The sequence below is a fragment of the Rhipicephalus microplus genome, chromosome 3 (assembly GCF_043290135.1).
Source record: "Rhipicephalus microplus isolate Deutch F79 chromosome 3, USDA_Rmic, whole genome shotgun sequence".
Classification (NCBI taxonomy): Eukaryota; Metazoa; Arthropoda; class Arachnida; order Ixodida; family Ixodidae; genus Rhipicephalus; species Rhipicephalus microplus.
Window position 1 is genome coordinate 91,715,037 of NC_134702.1, and position 22,341 is coordinate 91,737,377.

The following is a 22,341-nucleotide window of genomic DNA, read 5'->3' on the forward strand; positions in this document are numbered from 1 at the left end:
GTGCTCTGTTCTTTAAAACAGCTGCCCTGAAAATTTACCACAAACCTGTATGCTGTGTGAAATTACTTTCGGCCACATTAGCAAATACACCAATAAGCACTTCAATTGAGACTTGGCTATAGGACAGCAAGATCCAAGTTATAAGACCAAGACACAATACTTGTAAAGTCTTTTGAAAACAATGGCAATCCCTTGATTAGCATACCTTGGCAGCATGTATGACTGTTGCTGTGTACGACTGTGTGCCTTCACCAGCGACCCCACCTCTCGTCTGGTGCACTGGAAAAAGCTGCAATAAACAGCGGAACAGTCAATTGAGGCTGAAGGAAGACACGAGCAGCGATGCCAACATGCTGAACGACATCAGGAACCACGCTCCCTACCCATTATTTGAAGTGAAAGAGAAGACTAAATCATGTTACAATTTGTGATCGTCACAACTTCCCCATCAATGATCTAGCAATGACAACAAGACTAAGATTACCAGCCCGTACATAGACTTGAAAGAAGCTTACGGTATGACCCACAGTTAAAGAGAATGCCAAATGAGAACTTCCAGAACTGATTACAGATAGATTTTGACAGAAATGCCTCAAGAGACTTTATTACACTCCCCACTGCTCAGCCAACCCCATCTACTAGGCCGTAAGAAAGTATATTTTTCTAACACCGATTTGTTTCAAGGCGGCGGCGTCGTACACCAACTAGGTGGTCCCTGCAAAGGCACGCCATAATGGACACTACGGATTAAACAAATTTAGACAATCATTTATTCAATCTCGTTATACACAAAGCCAGGCTGTGGTTGCCAATGTCTGCACAATTTTCTCAATATATTTGAGACAGTTTTGTTTCCCCAACAGGTTATCAGGATGATCACAGTATCCACCGATCCTTTTATTTTCACAGCATTCAGGGGTAGATGAACATGGCTAGAGAATGTAAAATGTCAGGCAGCGTGTTGAATTAACAAATAAATTAAATTTACAGATCTATATACTACCACGTAAAAAGTTTGCAGGTCTTCAAGTGCACCAGAACATGACATCAATGAGGCTATTCTTAAAGGGTAATCTATTTAACTTTTAATATATTCAGCAATAGCATTCAAATGTTTGTGCATTAGTGCATTATTTAAGAAATATTCAGGCAAAAGAAAAGGACTTCTTTCACAACTTTAAATATATTATTACGACGTGTATGTGCCGGATTGATAAGAGGGAATAGAAGTGTGGACTTGGGAAGAAGAAGATCTCTCGGCAGTTTTATCCGGTGCGGCCTCGCCATCCCAGCTTCCGTTCAATAAACCCCCGTACCCCTACTTCAGGCGTAACAGAGTGGTGGAAGGTGCTGGGTACAGTATACGTCGACGAACCACGGAGCCACAGCTGTTCGAACTTCGCCGGAGCCGTCGTATTGCCGGTCTGCCACCGACACCAACTGCCATGGCCGAGAGCGAAGGTCACGCCTTCTCAACCACACAAAGGTCAGTGCCAGCTGCACCTCGATATCACTATATGGAACCCCGCCCGTTCGCGGGAAGAGCAGGAGAAGATGTGGATGCGTGGCTGACACAGTACAAAAGGGTGAGCCGGTACAACTGCTGGGATGCCACCGACCAACTGGGAAATGTCGCGCTGTTTCTCACGGAAACAGCTCTGATGTGGTACGAAAACCACGAAGATTCCTTAACAACGTGGGATCGTTTCACTGAAGAGCTCAAGAAATGCTTCGGCGACTCTGATTCAAAAAAGAAGAGCGCGGAGCGCACGTTGGCTCAAAGAGCTCAGACTCCTGGAGAAACGTGTACCACCTACATAGAGGAGGTCCTGATGCTCTGCAAGATCATAGACCCGTACATGACTGAAGAGGACATGGTCGGCCACCTTCTGAAGGGTATAGCAGAGGACGTCTACAACTTTTTGATAGGCAGGGAAGACCTCACTTCCGTCTCCGCCGTCCAACGTCACTGCCGTACTTTTGAGAAGCTAAAGACCCGTCGTATTGCCCCGAAATTTGGTAGGCTGGCAAATGTAACAACGGTCGCCAGCGTCGACGTGAGCCCGCCCGCCGACCTTGCCGCTACTATCCGGACAATAGTGCGGGAAGAACTACAGCGACAAGACACACTGTTCCACGACACCATCCGCCATACGCCTACCTGTTCATCCTACTACCCGGCCCCGTTCGCTCCTCTGCCACCATCAGTATGTGTGACAGACGTTCGCGAAGCTAGGGCTTCGTGGCCACGCCGAGACTCATTCGCGTCTGACCAGCGGTATGACCAACGTCTTCGTCCCGGCCCCGCCCCACAGAGGCGCGCAGCTCCCGTTCAGCAATCTGCTCCACCCCGTTCGGTTAGGCGACCCTACACAGCCCAGCGCTCTCAGCAGTGGTTCGGCGAGCGACCCCTACCCATCTGCTACAACTGTGGCGTCGAAGGCCACATTGCCAGGTACTGTAACTACCGGCAGCCGCCGAGGTACGACTGGCCACCGAGATCCCACCTGTCCGACTTTGCACAAGCACCAACGTTCCCTGGAAGCGCATCTTACGAGACACCAAGGCCGCTGCGAAACCGTTCTCCAGCCTCTGACCGCAGTCTGACACCCCCGCCAGCCCCTCGCTCCAATCGGTCGCCGTCTCCTAGGCGCCGCTACCCTTCGCCGCCTCCGGAAAACTAGGCAGCGCGGCCGCTGGGGGTGAGGTCGCTGGTGATTCGCTGCAAGAAGAGATACCTCCACCGGTGCTTATGTTTAAAAACAAAGTGCAAGTTTTTGTTGATGGTGTACATACGATGGCTTTGGTGGACACTGGAGCCGCCGTGTCGATCATGAGTGCTGCGTTCAAAGCTCGTTTGGGAAGAAAGGTGACCTTTTTGTTGGAGAAAGCGATAACGTTCTGTGGCGTGGGCGGCAACTCGTTGTGTCCGATTGGTGTTTGTACCGCGGCAGTGTTACTGAGTGATCAAGTGTTTGTGACAGAATTCACGGTTCTTCCGCGGAGCACTCATGACATCATTCTAGGCATAGATTTCTTGCGAATGTGCGGAGCCACTGTAGACTGTCGAAATGGCGAAGTTATCATAAGTGACGCTGTTCCTCATGGACTTATCGAGAATTCGGGTACGGAAAGCGGTGCGCTCCGAGTCTATGAAGATACCGTTATCCCGGCCTTCTGTGCTGTGCGCGTTCCAGTAGCTTCTTCGCATATTAACGACAATAAGACCAGTTTCGATGCGCTAGTGGAGCCTTTCCATCTAAGTTGTATAAAGAAGAACACGTTGGTACCCCACAGCATAGTTTCAGTGAGTGAAGGTCGTTCAGACCTTTGGACAACGAATTATTCAAACGAACCGGTGCTGCTACCAGGAGGACTTAAGCTAGCGTCGTTTAAAGAATACTCGCCAACAACAGTAGCTGTCCTCAGTGACGTTCGACGGGATGAACAAGTGACCGCCTGCTCAGACAGTTCGAAAGTTTTACCTATGGTTGATAAAGCGCTGACTGCCGACAAGCGCAGAATGCTTGTGGACGTTTTGTTAAAGTACTTGCAAGTTTTTGATTTCTCCCAGAGTGACCATACGCCTTCCATTCCTCCATTTCGTATACGCCATAGGATAAATACACAAACAGCACAGCCAATCCGACAAAAACCGTACCGAGTATCGCCGTCCGAGCGCAAGATAATAGACAATCAAGTGCGTGAAATGCTCCAAAAGGGCATCATTCAAGAATCATCGAGCCCTTGGGCAGCTCCTGTGATCCTTGTGAAAAAGAAAGACGGTACCTGGAGATTTTGTGTCGACTATCGCCGTTTGAACTCCATCACGAAGAAAGATGTTTATCCTCTTCCACGAATTGATGACGCCTTGGACTGTCTCCATTCGGCGTCATACTTCTCGTCTATCGATTTACGTTCAGGCTACTGGCAGATTCCCATGCATCCAGCGGACAAGGAAAAGACTGCTTTCATAACTCCAGACGGACTTTATGAATTTAACGTGATGCCGTTTGGATTATGTAATGCTCCTGCCACATTCGAAAGGTTCATGGATACCATTCTGCGTGGCCTAAAATGGAACGTCTGTATGTGCTACCTAGATGACATCGTGATCTTTGGGCGCACATTTCGTGAGCACAACGAACGCGTGGACATTGTTCTGGAATGCATTAGAAACGCTGGCCTTGTTCTTAATTCGAAGAAGTGTCATTTCGGCGAGCGACAAACCTTAGTACTTGGGCACCTTGTGAACAAAGATGGGATCAGGCCTGACCCGAGCAAGACAGCAGCTGTGAAAGCGTGCAAACCACCTCGCTCAACGAAAGAGCTTCGCAGCTTCCTAGGCCTGTGCTCGTACTTTCGCCGATTTATTCCCGCATTCGCCGACGTTGCCTTCCCCTTGACCAGTCTGCTACGTCAAGGTACTAGCTTTGAATGGACACATGACTGTGAGACGTCTTTCAACCAACTCAAGTTCTTACTCACATCGCAGCCCATTCTCCGACACTTCGACCCTTCGGCGCCGACCGAAGTTCATACTGACGCCAGTGGCATTGGCATAGGTGCAGTTCTAGTACAACGACACAGTGGAAAGGAACATGTCATTGCGTATGCCAGCAGAACTTTAAGTAAACCAGAACGGAATTACACAGTGACTGAGCAAGAATGTTTGGCACTCGTCTTCGCTGTACAGCGATTCCGTTCATACCTGTACGGTCGTCCCTTCCAAGTGGTCACAGACCATCATTCCTTGTGCTGGCTTGTAAGTCTCCGAGACCCATCTGGCCGCCTGGCACGCTGGGCCCTCCGCTTGCAAGAGTATGACTTCACGGTGTCATACAAGAGTGGCAGGAAGCACGCTGACGCTGACTGCCTTTCGCGGATGCCGCTTACTACAACACTTTGCGATGCCGACAATTTCGATCACCTAATTGCGTCAGTGACTCCAGTATTCCCGGACAAGACCACCTTTGAAAATGAACAGCGGAAGGATGTCAGCTTGGAGCCATTATTTGCTGAAGCACGAGCGTCCACTTTGGCCGGACGCTTTTGCGTTCGTGAAGGATTACTTTACAAGAGGACCTTCTCGGCCACGGGTTCCCGCTTCTTGCTGGTGGTGCCGCACACACTCCGTTCCTCCATTCTGCGCGCCATGCACGACGACGCAACTTCGGGTCACCTGGGAATGACGCGAACACTCCTTCGTACACAGGAGCGATTTTACTGGCCACGCATGCGCCAGTCAGTTGAGCAGTACGTGGCCAGTTGCACTCAATGCCAGACGCACAAATCAGTCACGACTGCTCCGGCTGGACTTCTACAGCCTGTGACGCCTCCCAGCACTCCCTTTGAGCAAGTTGGCATTGACCTCGTGGGCCCTTTTCCACGCTCGGCAAAAGGCAACCGTTGGATTGTAGTGTGCGCCGATTACCTGACCCGCTACTGCGAAACGGCCGCCCTGCCATCTGCGACTGCTGGCGAAGTATCCTCCTTTCTCCTGCACTCTATCATACTGCGCCACGGACCTCCTCGCGTCATAATAAGCGACCGCGGCCGTCAGTTTACGGCAGACGTTGTTGAGGAACTGCTCCGTATGTGTGGCTCGGAACTTCGTCATTCGACACCTTACCATCCACAGACGAATGGCCTTACTGAACGAACGAACCGGACACTGGTGAATATGCTTTCAATGTACGTGGCGTCCAATCACAAGAACTGGGACGACGTCTTACCGTTCATCACGTATGCCTTCAACACTGCCCAACACGAAACCACCGGCCACAGCCCTTTCTTCCTTCTTTACGTTCGACCCCCTCGTTATACCCTGGACACTATCTTTTCGTTTTATGACAATGACGATCCTTCATTAGCTGAAACACTATGCCTTGCAGAAGAAACTCGGCGTCTTGCCCGCCTGCGTACTATAGCATCGCAAGACCGCTCAAAGCTCCGCTACGACAGCAAGCACCGCCACGTCACATATGAACCGGGAGACCTTGTAATGGTGTGGAAGCCTATCCGCAAGCGTGGCTTGTCCACAAAACTTCTCGCCCACTACACTGGCCCATTCGTTGTCCTTGAGTGCCTCAGTGCAGTAGATTATAAAATAGCACGACTGACAGCTAGTGGGAGACGATCAACCAAGACCGAGGTTACCCATGTGGCTCGCCTCAAAGCTTTTAGACTGCGGGACGATGCATGAAACGCGCGGTGCGCTTCGTCTGCGAAGGGGGAAATATTACGACGTGTATGTGCCGGATTGATAAGAGGGAATAGAAGTGTGGACTTGGGAAGAAGAAGATCTCTCGGCAGTTTTATCCGGTGCGGCCTCGCCATCCCAGCTTCCGTTCAATAAACCCCCGTACCCCTACTTCAGGCGTAACAATATCTACAAAAACGTGCACCTCTGTTACTTTCCAGCACATTATCGTAATGACAAAGCACAAAAAAAAGATCATGCAGAATCGTTTAGCCATTATGTTAAAGATCTCTCATAACTGAGTATTCACTGAAAAACTACTAAACAGAGACACATTTGATAAAACCGTCCCCAAGCAACAGTGGCTCACCGCTTTATCCGCAAAAGCTAGCCATCGAGTATGTAGAGCAATTGGGTTGACATTTGGCCCCGACACAGGAAAGCAACCTGCATGTTTGGAGCGGACGAAGGCATGAGTTGGCAGAAATGATAATCGCTAACAAAAGTTGATTAGAAAAATTACTCTTTCAATGGGAGAAAACAGCATCCTCCTCTCGGCATATTACTGCTGGCTAAATATTGCCGGCTAGAAGAAAGAAGACAGGATGAAAACACCTACCGGTAATACAAAAACGTTCTTTGAAGGTGCAAGCGTTGTACACACAAATTTTATCTTGGAAGGTCACAACCAGGACTCTGCAAGAAAAAAAAAGGAGAGTGGTACAGTACAGATTCCAAGAAATAGAAAATGAACTGTTATAGGGCACGTTTCATAAAAAGCAGAAGTCCGAACAGAGTGCTTATAGCGGAACTTCAACGTTTTTTCCGATATTCACTGATTTCAATAAAACTTCGAACATGTGTTAGCGTTGGTACTGTGGTGATATGTGCCAAATTATACAACCATAAATCATTTAGTTTTTAAGAAAACAAATTTTAAAATTGGTAGCTGATTCTTGAATCGCACTTGTAAACGCGGGCCACCCTGTGTATATGACGTCGAGGCCTACTCTTTTTTTTTTTTTTTCAGGAAACCCACCTTTCCTAGCAAACGGATGCAGCACACGCTTTCTTCCATGAGGTGACGACAACGAGAGCACAGTTCAGTTTTGTCAGCTCCGTAGAGCGTGTTAGTAGTCGTTGACGTCGGGTCTTACAATATTGAGCAATGAGGAAATTGATTCGGGGCAGTCTTCGGGTGCCGGAGGGTCGAAATCAAAACACGATGCTTGCGCCCTCAGATATTGACTGCAATCAACGCTGAACTAGTCACTGGTAAGTTCAGACGAACGGCACAGCTTGATTTCGCGTCGGATGACATCGCCAGCTAGCTTTTCGCGCATCCGAAGATCGAGGCACGTGAGCTATGTTTACATCCTGGCCAGCCATGGCGGGGAGTACCGGATCTCGTGACATCATTAGATAACCACCATGGATGACAGAGATGCTCCCTGTTTCGGTTTCCATTTTGACTCGCCGTTTTTTGCTTAATTAAAATTATTGACGAGTGCCTGGACAAAATGAACCACCCTAGCTTTCTCCACCTTAGCTTACAAGTCGTTCGGACAAAATGAACCACCTTAGCTTACAAGTCGGTCGAATCAAGTAACGATGCACGGGGTATAACAAAACAAACGAAAGGCTACCACAAAGACTACAACGAAAGCATATAGCAGAAGGATATCATACTAACTTCAGCCAAATGTCAGCCTACCTAAATCTAAGTGTGTCAATGCTTTCTACATTTCTTACATAAATTGATGGGAATGGCACCCCAGTGGATCGAACCCACTACTTCTCATTAAAGAAGAGACACCAGAGCAAGCGAGCCATACTACAGCAGCTGCTACATTTAAAATGGGGAGAGAGTTAAAAAAGCTTTTTCAGGTGACGCCTCTGAAAAATTGTCTAAGCAAACAGCCCCTGCACCCGTGGCCTTGCAGCATTTGAAGGGTACCTGCGGCCAGACTAAAAAAACACTGCTACTATAGAACAGCTCCGGCCTCTATACTGTTACTGTGCGCTCTATGAACTGGGCTATAAAACAGGGGATGTGGCCACCAGTGTTAGCAGCTGGGTTGTGTACATGTTTGTGCAGTGTTTCCGGTGAGAGTAGGAGAGCCTAGCGGATGACAGGAAGCAGCTGGGAGCAGTGAACCCTCCGAGCTTTGTGGACGTTCCCTTCTCTTTGTCGCGTCATATAAGGAAGTTCGTATTGCTTTAATCATTTTTATGTGTTTTTTTTCCAAAAATCGGTAGGGGCATTTCACCAGGAGATTTATGGCCATGATCATACAACTGAAAGAAAGGTCAGAAACCAAGAGTCTCTCGGCCAAATAAGGAGAGTTGGCAGGTATATATTGAAGACATGACGTGGCAATCTGATCCCTCAAGGGCAGTAGAAAGGCAAGCGGTTATTCTTTATCACCCTGACCAATTTCTCAGATGATTACAGGGTCTACAGAGTGTGTGAAAAATTAAACATTGACCGCATAATGAAACTATGTGAAACTGAAATTCTTTATGTTCAGTTCCAAGTATATATTTCTGGCATGGTGACACTGGTGAGAAGTATGCTAGATCTACTGCTTCCCGACATATAATAACCGCATCTATTATCAGTAAAGTTTAACTGTACTTCTGATGAATCAATTCTTATAATAAGGCATGACTTTATTTCACAATAGAGAGAGTATTTGTAAATATATAAGCCTATCCTTGTTTCCTTTAAAGGTGGCTATGAGCTACTCACCTCTTACTGGCTCGAATCTCGTTGATAGGTTCTTTGCACCTGATGTTGTGAACCTGGTCCATGGTCTTCAGGGAAACGATGCTGACTGAACAAAACTGCTGCGCAGGACTAGGGAAGCCAGGAATAAAAAAGCAAAGAAAGAAAAACCAGGTCCATAAACATAAGAGCTCTAATAGTGTTTTTGCAAGCAACATTGTTGCTTTTCACTTGGTGAACGAACAGACAACCAAATGAAAAAATGCATACATACATTATTAGCAACATGCACACATGCAGTTGTATACGCACACTCAATCAGTTTTTATTGTGTATTGATTGATTGATTTGTGGGGTTTAACGTCCCAAAACCACCATATGATTATGAGAGACGCCGTAGTGGAGGGCTCCGGAAATTTTGACCACCTGGGGTTTTTTAATGTGCGCCCAAATCTGAGCACACGGGCCTACAACATTTCCGCCTCAATTGTAAATGCAGCCGCCGCAGCCGGGATTCGATCCCGCGACCTGCGGGTCAGCAGCCGAGTACCTTAGCCAATAGACCACCGCGGCGGGGCAGTTTTTATTGTGTACTATACATGTAATTACCAATTATTACTATACAGCATATCGCAGGGGTCTACAGGGCAAATAAATACAAATGCTACAACAACAAATGCGTGAAAATGCTTCTGGACTTTTTTTTCCAGTTATCATGGTTACCCTAGGAAGTTACAATTATGGACATAACACCTATAACAAAAGCAACCCACACACCGGCAACAACAAAAAAGAAGTTACAAGCAGCTATTACCTTGAGCTGTCGCAAAGAGCCACGAGCGGCCTCTTTGATGCGAACGGGTCATTGCCACAACTGCCTGTAAAGTGGGAGACGAAACAAAACACATGAACATTTGAAAAAAATGCTTCTATTGTTTTTATTTGACATAGAAAATAAGCAGAGGACTACTCTTCATGATATCACAGAACTAGATGAACTGTATATCTTCAGCCATAGCCCAAGAAAAAATGTCTGCTATGCCCATGCCATCAGTCACTGGCCCACCCACAGACAATTTGCATTGTGCTCCATTTAATAGTGCTTACTTATTTTGGTGACCTATAACACTTCCCGAATATCTCAGATAGTTGACTTTGTCATACAGACATGCTTGTGTCACTGCTTCTAGGCTGTAAACTTGAAAATCCTGGTAAATTTCGTGAGAGATTATGATATCACTGCTCAGCTATCTTAAGATGCTGAGTGCTTACATTAGCCAAGAAAACCTGCTCACGAATGAAGCGTAAACAAGTGAGCATGACTGTATTTCACAAGAGCAGGGCAGACGCGCCGCACTTCTGTGAGGAAAGCTGACACTTTTTTTTCTTAGATTGTAATGAAGTATAGAGTGAAACCTCATTAAACAATACCTAATATTGATCATTGGTTAGGCTTTGCACCCCAGGACCATGATTAGATTATCAGGAACACTGTAGTGCATGCAGGGCTCCGGAAACTTTGACCATCTGGGGTTCTTTAATATAAATACGCGATCCCTTCATGTCCATCGAAAATCCAACCGCCACGGCCAGGATTCGATTTCGCAATCTTCTGGTCAGCAGCCAAGCACCATAATCACTAGACCACCATGACGGGTTATTAAACTATACCTGTTACCAAAGGTAAACAGTGACACCACATGACGGCCGCAATGACGAATCATGAGATAAAGTATGCGATGGCAAGCAATCTACTTGTTCTGCACGACGCCATCCTAATAACAACACTTCACTCTCCAAATTGTATGAGGGAAAGTCCCCTTCCATGAAAGAAAGCCGACTTTATGGGGTGTTTCGCACTGCCCAATGTTCTATATATTGATGCGAGGTAGGCTGGCAGCTATAGTTGCCAGCCTAATGATCGCACTGCTTAATGTTCTATATATTGACATGAGGTATACTGGCAATTATAGTTGCTAGCCCACCTTGCACCCGTAAAAAGTGTTCTGGCTATTTTTGTTCGATGCAGCCGCAAATTTTCCCATGCATGAATATTAAGCATTCTCACATTTGAACACAGTTCAATGTAAAGGATAATTCAATTTACCCGTGTTCGATATAGTTGAGTTTAAATGTAGAGGCATGAACAGAAAGTGATATTCCTTTACCAAGGACTTCCAGTCAAGCACTTCCAGTTTTCTGAACATTGGCAATAAGTCTTCTAAAAGCTAAAACTGAAACGAAATCCATGGTTCTTGTTCAAGCTAAGAGTTCAGCTAGGTATATACCATATGGAAGCATATGCTTACCTAAGGTGAGAGGCACTTGCTGTCATACTCAATGCAAGCTAACTGAATGAGTTCACTGAAAGAGCTGGCAGCTTAATTGCACACAGTTGGGATCCATGTACTTCTTTCTGTGTGGCCTCTGATATCAGCTTCGCCTCGTAACAAAGCACTAAGTTTACTCAAGGAATACACCAGTGCACGAACACCGATGAGCAAGTGCCACTAAGTACACGAAACCCTAGTCAAGAACACGAATCACCTCCCACTCCCTACCCCCCCTCCCCCACCCCGTTTTTTTTTTTTTTCATTTTTTATTGCATAGCATAACATGGTAAGCTGCTCACACAATTCTGCATGGAGCCAGCCAGACCTTGTGACTCGGCTTTGACTTAACATCCTTGAGAAGGAATGTAGAGTAAGCAGAAAATCTGCCTAGGAAAAGTTGTTGGGCTGGTTGGTTATTACGTCATTTGGGAAAACACAGAGGAAACCTGTTTGCTACAACTGACGCCAGCAGCAGACAGCATCATGAGCACAATTGGTTGCTTTAGGGAAACCAACAGCTGAACCGTAAAAGCCACAACAAGCACCCAGCCACACGACATGAAGAAAACATTCATTAAGTGCCACGAAAGACTCACTGTCTGGTGCTGGCAGAATGTTCAGTGCCCTCACAGGCCCTTGCCTCCAAGACAAAACCTCTTGCGCTTCACCGTTTGCCTGCAAAAAATTACAGCAGGTTGGTGACCTCGTACACTGTCCCTGTAAATAGTTTAATCCTACAACCATGTCTATATAGCACAATTGAAACCTACAACAAAATCGGCGGGGAAAGCAAAAATTTCACTTTTGCGGAAATTTCGCTAACGTGACAATGCAGCATAAAAGACAGGAAATTAACTAAAAACATGCTTTATTGCCAAAAGTCAAGAACCTTACTCTGCCGAGCCTTTCCATGCAGCAATGTCATAGCTCTTGACTGGAATTGTAAAAAGTAGTCCATTACCACATCAACATCGTGGTCACCGAAAAATGGGCGAATGGTGTCCAGGCCATTCCACACAACCTGCGGGGTCACTCTTTTGTGCGGCTGTTGCAGTCTTAGACCATCAAGATCACCAGCCTTGCGCACTCTACTGATGATGGCTTCATCGATCATTTCTTGGTACACGATTACATTCTCATCCGCACAGTGAACTCATCGACACGGCGGCCATTCGAAATACTGTTTGCCATGGCACATAGTCCGCCCCATGCATTGGTCAGTGACGGCAGCTGTCAACAGTACCATCATCGAGTGCCTCGAGGTCTCGTTGTTCATATTTGGGGACAATGAGCTGCACGCAATGCCGAATTCGACGGCGATGTCTATTTCTTTTATGCCCTTTTCCACCTAGGTGATAAATACAGCCTTATCTTCCCATGTGATCAACTTCACATTTTTCCCTGTAGGCGGCATCTTTGTGGGCGGGCAAATCGAACTGTACAATCGCTAGATACAGTTCATGTCGCACCAAGCACACACAGCGACTACTATTACTCCACACAGGCGACAACGTGAGACAGCGATGGGTACGCAGAACCGACAAAGCCAACAAACAAAACTCAGTGTGGATTTGGCTATGTAGTCCACAATTACGAGTCAGCAAAACAAACCAGGTGTTTCCACATCAGCTTAATAACCACCTTGGCCCATTAAATGCCTCCACTTAAGTGCCAAGACAGTGCTTCTAGCAGCACCAGCTATAAGTTACAAGCCATGATGAACAACAAAGAATATTGCATAAAGGCGATGATGATGTCAACTAAAAATAGCACTTGAGTCGTCGCTGCTGCTCTGCCATCTTGGCTGAATGACTCTGTGTACATATATTTCTTTCTACATTTTCGTTGCTCTCACCCTGTAACAGTATTAACATGTGCCCACTGCAAAGTTGCCTCTGATTCTTGTGGTTTGTTTTCAAGATATACTTGGTACTGATAATTGAAAGCATTTTTCATTGGAACAGTGTGCAGTTAACCGCATCGATGGGCAAATTATTAGCATCATCATTTTCGCCATCTTTTTTTATTGTAAACTGATGGTTGCGGCTGCTCAAGTGCACTATGGCAGTAGTTTTGCTTAATTAAGGTGTACCATAAATAGAATTGAGTAGTTTTTGAATGCAGCTGATGTTCTGAGAGTAAATTATTTGCATTATCTTGCTTCAGAAATTTTGGTAATGAGAAACTATTGTTAGTATATATTTCGTAGTCAAGAGTTGCGAAATGCATTGACTCCTATGGGCATCCGCTGGTGTTTAGAAAATATTTTGTTGAGATGGAAATTTCGTTCTTTTGGATTTTCGTCATGGCAGGTTTTCACAGTGTACCGATAAAATAAATAGTTGAATGTGTAAGCACTATTACAAACAATTGTCCTGCAGTATTTACATCTCATACATTGCATGGTACTCACCGAAACACACCAAACTTGGACTCCATTTACGTAACCGACGACAAGTAGCAGCGGGGGTGCAGTTCCATTGTAATCTCTGCTGCCATCTGTTCAGGCAATGAGAATGAGTATCAGCTATGTCGATATTGTCAGCATCGCATGTGCCTGCTTCACTGGCCAGTAGACATTCTCTCAGATACACTTTGCCAAGACTGACGAACATGCTAAACAAACAAGAGAGAATGCAGCATGCATGCACGTGCACAGCCCACACTAAAATGTACATATAATGCAAGCCAACTTCTGATATTTATACATGAGTGGCCAAACAAATTACACATTTAAATTTTAAGCTAAGGTAATTCTGTGCCATAATTCACTCAAATGGCAGTAAAGCAAGACTAATGGCAGACGTTTAAATATGATTAAAGGCAGCTAGGCTTACCATTCACTTCTGTGTACGCAAACCGTACCCATTGAATTGCTTCTTTTTCTTCAGCCTTTGAAGTTTGGGTGTAGGCCTGAGAAAAATTAGTGACCGTCAATATGAGGCACTCAAATGCAAATCCAAAAATTAGTACAAAGGTAAAACAAAACCCCAAAACTTCGTACTAATAACGCAAGCCATTGGAGCTTCCAATCCTTTGCATAACTCTGGTAGCAAGGAAGATGTAGGATTTGAGCTTAAGAGTGACTATAAAGCTTTTCTATGAAGTCTTTCTTTGCCTCCTCCAGGTGTGAGCTACAAAGGTGGGTTTGAATCTTGCACTTAGTGCATTTCACGGAAGCTCAGAATCATTGAGAATGGCTATCAGCAAAGCAGTTTACACAAGCTGATCTTTTCTTATGGCAAGTTCAACTCTAGCTGCATAGCTCAGCATTGCAGCATGCTCACACAATGTGATCCACGTACAAATGTTTGTGAGATACGTCAAAAAACGTAGCTGTAATTTGCTTTTTCCAAACCATCCATTTGTGTTTTTTTTTTCTTGGTCAATCAATTATATATCAACACCACAGAACACATTCGCGACATAAAAATATTCACAATGGCAGCTATTGCCCCCTGTTGGCTCGATATCGCGGTGTCTCAATTTTACCACATTTAGCACTTTGTAACTCGGTACTCACAAAAATAATGCAGCATTTTTTTACCGATTAAGTTAGAGCATGTGCTTTGGTTTCATTTCTTAAGAGCTCAAGTAAAATCAAACATGGCTTTTTTTCTTAATGGTCTTCTAATATAGCATATTAAGAGACATGTCATCAGTGAAATGTGTCTGCTTAGCGTTTGATGTTGCTCTCAGCAATCACGTTCAGCAAATTTGCTAACCTAACATGTGGCAATGCTTTCGAAACATTTGGGGAGTGACATTTTACATTCGAAGAAAAAAATATAAAATTTGAGCGATATTAAGCTGTGTGCCGATTTTGCGATTTTTTCGTTTGAGAGAACAGTGCCAGAACTTCAATGTAATGATAGTTTATAAAAAAAAACTATTCTTAGTATGTGGCCTAAAATTTTCAGACCTAAAGCCACAACAGTTTTTTTGCCGGATCTCATGCAAAATCCCATTTTCGCACAACTCTAAAGAAGCGGTTGCAGCTCAATGGACACTTCTAAATTTTTTTCAAGAAGCTAAGAATTTTTTCGCAAAACTAAAAGTGGTTTTGTGGTCCTGGGAACTCGGAAAACACAACATCCTTTTTCTGGGAAGATTAAAGGGAGTCAACGGACATGCACCACGTTTTTATCTGAACACAGTCATAGGAGGTTTTATTTTCTTAATATAAAATCTACATTAGCAATGAGTACGCGTATGCAACCACACTGACATTACGAGGTTCGCCCAGTCAACAGTTGTGCCAGAATTTAAAATGAAGACTAGCACATGTCAAAAGCATGGCATCTAAAAGTGTGTGAAATCTGCAGTAATAAAGAAACACACTCACGTACATAAAAAAACAAATGTGTGCCAATGGAAATACAAGCGATGTGCAAATGTGCCACTAGTACACGTGTATATAGATGGCTTGCATTGGCGTCACTGAAGGTACCGTGTTGGGGTGCCAGCATGCAACGATGCGACACTAGTGATGCCACATTAATTTTATTAAAACATCACATTCATGTTCTTTCGCCTTTTTACGCTCAGTGTTGCTGTAGTGTTGTTTTCACATAAAGAAAACTCGTTTGTCACCAAAGCCGAAATAATGGAGCACCACTACATTCAGAAGCAACATCCATGACATCCCGTGCAAGCGTGGCAACCAGTGAATTTACTAAAATTGTCTTCATTAAGCCATGTAGATGTTTTATAAAAAAGCTTCCACTAATATTCTTGCAGTTATATTTCCAATTAAACATGCATGTAAAAGCTACCCCATCCACTGTACGTGCATCTTGGAAAGCATTGTGCATGCTAGACATTGATACAGTGGCACACACAGCCGATAACCATGGGAATGTGTTTCCTGATAAGAACTCTTGTTGCTATGTTGCTTTATCTCTCAAATGACGTTTATGTCACGAAGCTAAGCTTTCTCTTTTTTCAAAACACAGCGTATACCATCCAAACAACGATGCAACATGACAACGTTCTAATTTCAGGTACACAAGAGTGCTTACCTATTTAGTCGCAATCTTTTGACAGTGAAGCCAGGGTTCCTTCTTTATGTTCGAAGTCACTGTCATTTCATTTAATATCGCGCGTATTTTCCTTTATATTACTTTTTTTGCTTCTACACGCGTGCATTTGTAAAACCAGGAGAAAGGCACGCACACAAACACGCTATAACCCTAGTGTCACGCGAGATACTTTCGATCACTATCGAACACTTTTACAGCGATTGGCTCTCTTCCTGATGCTTCAGGAAGGATCCAATGTCGTTCGACAAACTGAATGCTCATCGTGCTCGATCTCGATCGAAAGTGACTCGTGCAGACAGCGCGACTTCTGCCGCAAAACGACGCAAAGCAAAATCGCGGCGCGAACATCCTTCCACAGTTCGGTGCAGCAACTCATTTAATGCGGCGGGCAATGCATTATGCGCGTAATATTAACAATAAAAGAGGCGCAAGATTCCTTAAAAAAGAATGAAGTTCAAACGAGTCGCAAACGCACATGCGTGCCGCGGAGCCAAGTTTTGTCACAATCGACTTTTTGGTCGCTGCCCGGGCATGTCGCAATGCACTTTTTTTTTTTTCCTTCTTCGCGCGCACCACGCTTCGTTCACGTGTTTAAAACGAGACATTTTCGTCAAGCTCACTTACTTGAGGAATGACTTCGTTGATCAGATCAACGACACTGCCCATGTAGGACTTGTCACTGAAAGGAAAATCGACAACGCGTTATTCAAATCGGCTGGCGCTCGTACGAGCGAGCCCGTGTTACTAGGGGTGACAAAAGCGGCCAGCAAAGCGACGCAACAATTAAAGCAGAATTTTTATTGCTCAAACACGGGCACTCCCGCGTTCCAGTGGAAGGCACGGGGGCGTACTGCACGCTACAAACCGTAGGAAACCCGTCTGTCGTCAGGGCGCAGACGATGCATGCAAACGAAGGTCAAGCACTCTCGTTTGAATGGCACCCCGGAAACAACGGAACGCGAGAGCTACTGTTGCAGGGCGTGCGCACGCACGGGAAAATCTCTTCTTGCCACCGTTCGTGCGCTGTCCCGCGTCGCGTTACCGTCTAGAATGCAGAGAGAGCCGTAATTAAACCGGACTCCGTGATTCATACCTTTATTAGGGTTAGGCATTACCGGATGTTGCATAAAAGGCCGAGCAAGACGAAGTGGGACCAAAAACGTGCTTTGCGGGAACGAATCGAGGAGACTCGTTCGTTCCCGCACGGACACCAACATAGCGAAAGAGAGAGGACTTTCGCGACGGGGGACTCAATCGGGACCACACGAACAATAGCCCGGAGACGGTCCCGATTTGTGTCAGGATCGGCTGTACTGCGTACTTCGGTGGTTATTGTTCCCAAGCGAACGCCTTACTTGATCACGGCCTGTGGTCGCACCACCAGGCCTGATGGCTTGACACCTCGCCTGTGAGACTCCGCTGCCATGTCGCAGGCAAATGAGATCCAATTTTGGCATACGACTGGCTAGTTGTTCACCCAAAATCAGAAGAAATATCAAATGACCGTCCGCACAGATGTCTCCATCTTGTTTACAAACATCAGCTGCTAAAGCCTGACGTCACGCACGGCTTGTCCCCAATGGTGCCATAGGCCTGAACAAACGCATTTAGCAACAAATACAAATGAGCAAATAAACTTTTCAACATGACAAAAAATTGTATTTTGTGAAAAATGACTTTTTATTGTTGCAAATTTATCTTCATTATACCTAAGATCTTTTGCTTTACTATATAAAAGTTTGACAAACAGCGCCACGCAAGGAATTATCAGAAGGTCGTGATCAGAATTGTTAAGCAAGTGCCTACGTTTGCGTGGGGACGTCTTGCGATATTGCTGAAAGTCAAGTTGTTTACGAGGTTAACCACTGCAGTTTTGCTGTTGCCCCCATCTGCGGGAGAAAGTGGCGCGTTCGGCTGTCTGTTGCATGTTCGAGCTTCTGAGATAGCCGCCATGTCTGCTTTCGGTTGTGCGATGCCTGCTCCCGCCTGCCAGCAGCCTTCCTCCCTGTTCGCCGACTCGGTCACACGCCTCAACATGGAATAGCCACGTAGAGTCCAACGATTATGGGAGTCGTGCGCGGCGGGGGGGCCAAGTAGGACGGTATGAAACTGTGGTGCGTGTGTGTGCGTGAGTCGTGACCGCCACTCGCCTGCTTGAAGCCCCCCCGTTCGTGGTCCATACGTTGCCAACCAACCGTTGCGCACTGACGTGGTGCTGCCTCCCAGACAGGGGCAGTACAGCGCGCAGCAAAGAAACCATGGATAGCGTCAATCTGCTCCAGCCCGCACCCGACTGCACTTCCAGGTGCAAGTCTTCGTCGCACGCCGATCTTGTCCTCTCCTCCATCACCAAGGGGACGGTGCCGGAAATACAGACGTACTGTCGCTACCTCTGCCACAACTTCTGGTCCGTCACGGACCCGATCGGCCGAACGGCGCTCCACGTAGCCGCGTCGTTAGGCAAGGTGGAGCTCGTCAGGTGGCTTCTCGAACAATGCCACGCCGACGTGGACGCTCGCGACCGCGAGTCTGGCTGGACCGCCCTGCACAGGGCCGTCTTCTACGGACAGCTGCACTGCGCCAAGGTTCTGCTCCAGCACGGTGCGAGCATCGCGACGTCCGACTACGAAGGCCTGACGCCCGTCGACCTGGCGGTACGCGACCGAATGCCGTACATCGAGTACGCCCCGTCGGACCCCTGCGAAGTCTACGTCTGGGGGTCCAACAAGAATTTCACTCTGGGTCTCGCCAGTGAGCAATCGCCCAAGGACCCTGAAGTCCTAGAGTCCTTCCGGCGTGACGGCGTATCCGTCCAGAAGGTCGAGATGCAGAAGTTTCACTCAGTTTTCCTGACCAACGCCGGAGACGTGTACGTCTGCGGACACGGTCTCGGTGGTCGACTCGGGCTGAACTCCGAGAAGACAACGTTGAGCGTGACGCAGCTTCCTGTGGCCAAGGTGAATAATGGAAGATGCGTGGACATTGCTTCGGGACAGGATCACACTGTTATGCTAATGGAAGACGGACAAGTCCTGACATGCGGCTTGAACAACCATCATCAGCTAGGCTTGATCCCACCTCCTCCTCAAGTGCTGTCACCAAGGCCCATTTCGATGAAGTTCCTTAAGGAAAAAAAGGTGGTCGGAGTCTGTGCAGCGAAATACCACACTGTCATCTATACCGAAGATAGCGTGTACACGTTTGGCCTGAACGCTGGGCAGCTCGGGCACCCAAAAGGAGAGAGGCTTCAGACCACTCCTAGGCAAATCTCCATGCTAAGCCACCCTGACATAAAATTCCACCACGTTGTGTCTTCTGATGGTGCCATTGTCTGTGCAACAATGAAAGGTGACATTTATGTCTGCCAGGAGTACAAATGCCGGAAGATTGCATCTAAGCAACTCGAAATCAAACAGCTGAGTGTTGTGGGCGGCCCGATCAACCATTCGGGAGAGCCTGTTAGTGGAAGTGGGGACGTAGAGAAACAAGCGCTAAAGGTGGCAATGCTGACAAAGTCCGGGAAGCTGTATCTATGGCAGTCTTCAAGCCTTACACTCACGCGCTGTCTGTTTAACACCTATCTGCAGCCAAGAATCATGGACGTTTGCCTTAGCACCAAGAACATAGCTCTTGTCTCAAAAAGCGGGGAAGGCTACCTGGGAACTCTGGCACCAAAGAAGGAGGCCAAGAAGACACCTGAAAACGGTTGTCAGTCAAAGAAGACAGCTTTGCCACCCTCCAATATGTGTAGCCTGGTGAAGCTGTTGGAATGGAAAGAATGCGAGCATATCAGTTTGAAAAGGCTTCACTCTGTCAACAGGGCGACCAAAATCACATGTAACAGTGGTGGAGAAAGTTTTGCTGTGCTTCAAAGCAATCCCAAGGTGGGTATCTTGTACGAACCCAGTGTCATGTACTCAGAATTTCAGAGCCACATGATGCAGCTGTTGGAGTCGGCCGACTGTGGCGATGCCATGCACGACATCGTTGTCAAGGTTAAAGGCAACTCCTACCCTCTGCATCGTTACATATTGGCATCTCGGAGTGAGTACTTCCAGAAAGTGATTGGCGAGACAGTGCCATCTGGCATTCATGTGATTGACAATGTAACTGTAAAAGCATTTGAAGAGGTTCTCTGTTTCATCTACACAAACAGCTGCAACATCCTTGAGAGCGAGAGTGCACGCGTTATTGTCGGGCTCTCGAACAAATACAGTCTGGGAAAGCGGATCACCACTGCTTTCTTGAAAGAGGTTCATGATGCATCCAAAAAGCTTGGAGTTAATTCTCTCAAGGACTGTCTTTCAAAAGCGACCATAAAAAACAATGCTGTGGTTCTTGGCACTGTGCCACCGATAACCAAGTATCGTTTCTTTAGGAACAAGTTTGACACCTTATATGATGTTTTCCTGGTGTCTAGTGATGGCGTCAGGTTCCCATGCCACCGGTGCATTCTTGTGGCCAGGTTGGAGTACTTCAACAGCATGCTGTCTTTTTGTTGGGTGGAGCACTCGAGCAGCCAGTTGTCTCTGCCCATACCATCGAAGGTTCTGGATGTCATCCTGGAGTTCTTGTACACAGATGACGTTCCTAAATTGAAGCACTCACGTGACATTGAGTTTGTCTGTCAGGTTCTTGTAAGTGCGGACCAACTGTTGGCTACGAGACTAAGGCAGATGTGCGAGGCCACCCTCGGTGACATGATGACGTTGAAGAATGTTTCTGACCTGCTGGAAGTAGCATGCATGTACAATGCAGACCAGCTCAAAACACTGTGCGTGCAGTTTATGTGCATCAACCTCCCTGCAATCTTGGAATGTTCCCTCGATTCCCTCAGTGACGACGCGGCTGCGGACCTCGCGTCCTGCTACAGGAAGATGGTGCCAGCCATGTCTAGGCGTGTCATAACACCGTACATGAATGGCCCCAGCAAGGAAGACATCGAAAAGGTTCAGGAAGACTACGGCGCGTTGTTTGATCATGCTGAGTTTACGGTCACTAGCACTCCTGACTCAAAAACTAAAGCTAGACGGAGGAGCGCCCCGCGGAAGGTTTCTGAATCATCAGCACCAAGTGGGCTCTCCTCTTTCCCCGTAATACCTGTAGAGCAGCCCCGTGTTTCTGGCTCTGGCAATTTGGCCAAGCCAGCCGGTGGCCCTGTTACCAGGCCAGTTGTTGTACCAAGACCTTGTCAGCATTCACCAACAGTTGAGACTACTCCCCCCACCAAAGTGGTAGAGCGAAAAGCAAGGACAGTCTCCGAAGGTGCCACCTCTCCTCCGGCAGTGTCTGCTTGCACATTCCCGAGCCTTGGTGAGGTGATGGCCGACCAGGAAGGGCTCAAGCATCCAAAGGACGCCAAGCATGTCGAGGTTGTGCGACCAATGGTGAAGCTGTCACAGAAGCAGCGAAAACAAATGAAGGCTACCACGCCAGTAAACATACCCGCACCCAAGGCGCCTCCACCATCCAACTGCCCTTGGTTCCAAAATGCATCACAGGCTCAGGCATCATCTCCTCCCGGTCTGTCACTCGGTGAAGCGATTGCACCCAGCACATTCCCTTCTCCTTCTTCACCGCCTGCTGAGGTGCCCAGAATGATCGACATACTGAGATTCGAGGAGCAAAAGGTGCAGAATCTTGAGAAGGTGAAGCCAAAAGCACTTCACATCATAAACTTGGAAGACAAAGCGATTGAAGAGCTGTTGAGGTTTTACAATGCGGAAGACAACCCAGAGGAAAGGATCACAGCTTGTAGGATACTGCCAGAGGCATACGCTGCTCCTGTGTGGAAGAAGAAGCATTGACTTGCAAGTGAAAAAAAACTGTCGAGAACATTAAGGGACCTGCTTAAACCAGAAAGTGATCTTTGATTCAATTGTGCTTTCTTCTTTCTCTGTTGTGAAGTGCATTTTTGAGCCTTTGTAGACAGCCTTGTGTTGGCCCTACAGCTTTTAAATCGTCGATGAACTGCTTTTAGGCATTAATAATTATTCTTTGCACTATTTTGTTAATAAAGGTTTATGTGACACCATA

At 46.7% G+C, this 22,341-nt stretch overlaps 2 protein-coding genes across 4 annotated transcripts in view; one reads left to right on the forward strand and one right to left on the reverse strand.

Moving 5' to 3' along the window:
* The window catches only part of LOC119172389 (BCAS3 microtubule associated cell migration factor), an 88,455-nt gene extending 70,596 nt beyond the window's left edge, over positions 1-17,859 (reverse strand). For 2 of the 3 annotated variants that reach the window (XM_037423473.2, XM_037423464.2), the window contains exons 1-10: positions 17,661-17,859; positions 16,930-16,984; positions 14,101-14,176; positions 13,677-13,762; positions 11,860-11,938; positions 9,745-9,808; positions 8,955-9,062; positions 6,822-6,898; positions 6,573-6,649; positions 206-289 (exon numbers count right to left, since the gene is read on the reverse strand). In XM_037423473.2, the coding sequence (XP_037279370.2) occupies positions 206-289; positions 6,573-6,649; positions 6,822-6,898; positions 8,955-9,062; positions 9,745-9,808; positions 11,860-11,938; positions 13,677-13,762; positions 14,101-14,176; positions 16,930-16,984; positions 17,661-17,731 (777 nt within the window). In that variant the 5' untranslated portion in view covers positions 17,732-17,859. The remainder of the gene's footprint in view (positions 1-205; positions 290-6,572; positions 6,650-6,821; positions 6,899-8,954; positions 9,063-9,744; positions 9,809-11,859; positions 11,939-13,676; positions 13,763-14,100; positions 14,177-16,929; positions 16,985-17,660) is intronic. The other variant, XM_075889973.1, reaches the window with a different exon arrangement.
* A 235-nt stretch (positions 17,860-18,094) lies between these two features.
* Positions 18,095-22,341, forward strand: LOC119159801 (inhibitor of Bruton tyrosine kinase-like). The gene has a single exon (XM_075889974.1). It carries the CDS (start codon positions 18,564-18,566, stop codon positions 22,110-22,112), a length of 3,549 nt encoding a protein of 1,182 aa, XP_075746089.1. The 5' UTR covers positions 18,095-18,563; the 3' UTR covers positions 22,113-22,341.

Bases quoted from the DNA above. Each gene is read 5' to 3' on its own strand.
- LOC119159801 (XM_075889974.1), top strand. From the start codon at position 18,564: ATGGATAGCGTCAATCTGCTCCAGCCCGCACCCGACTGCACTTCCAGG.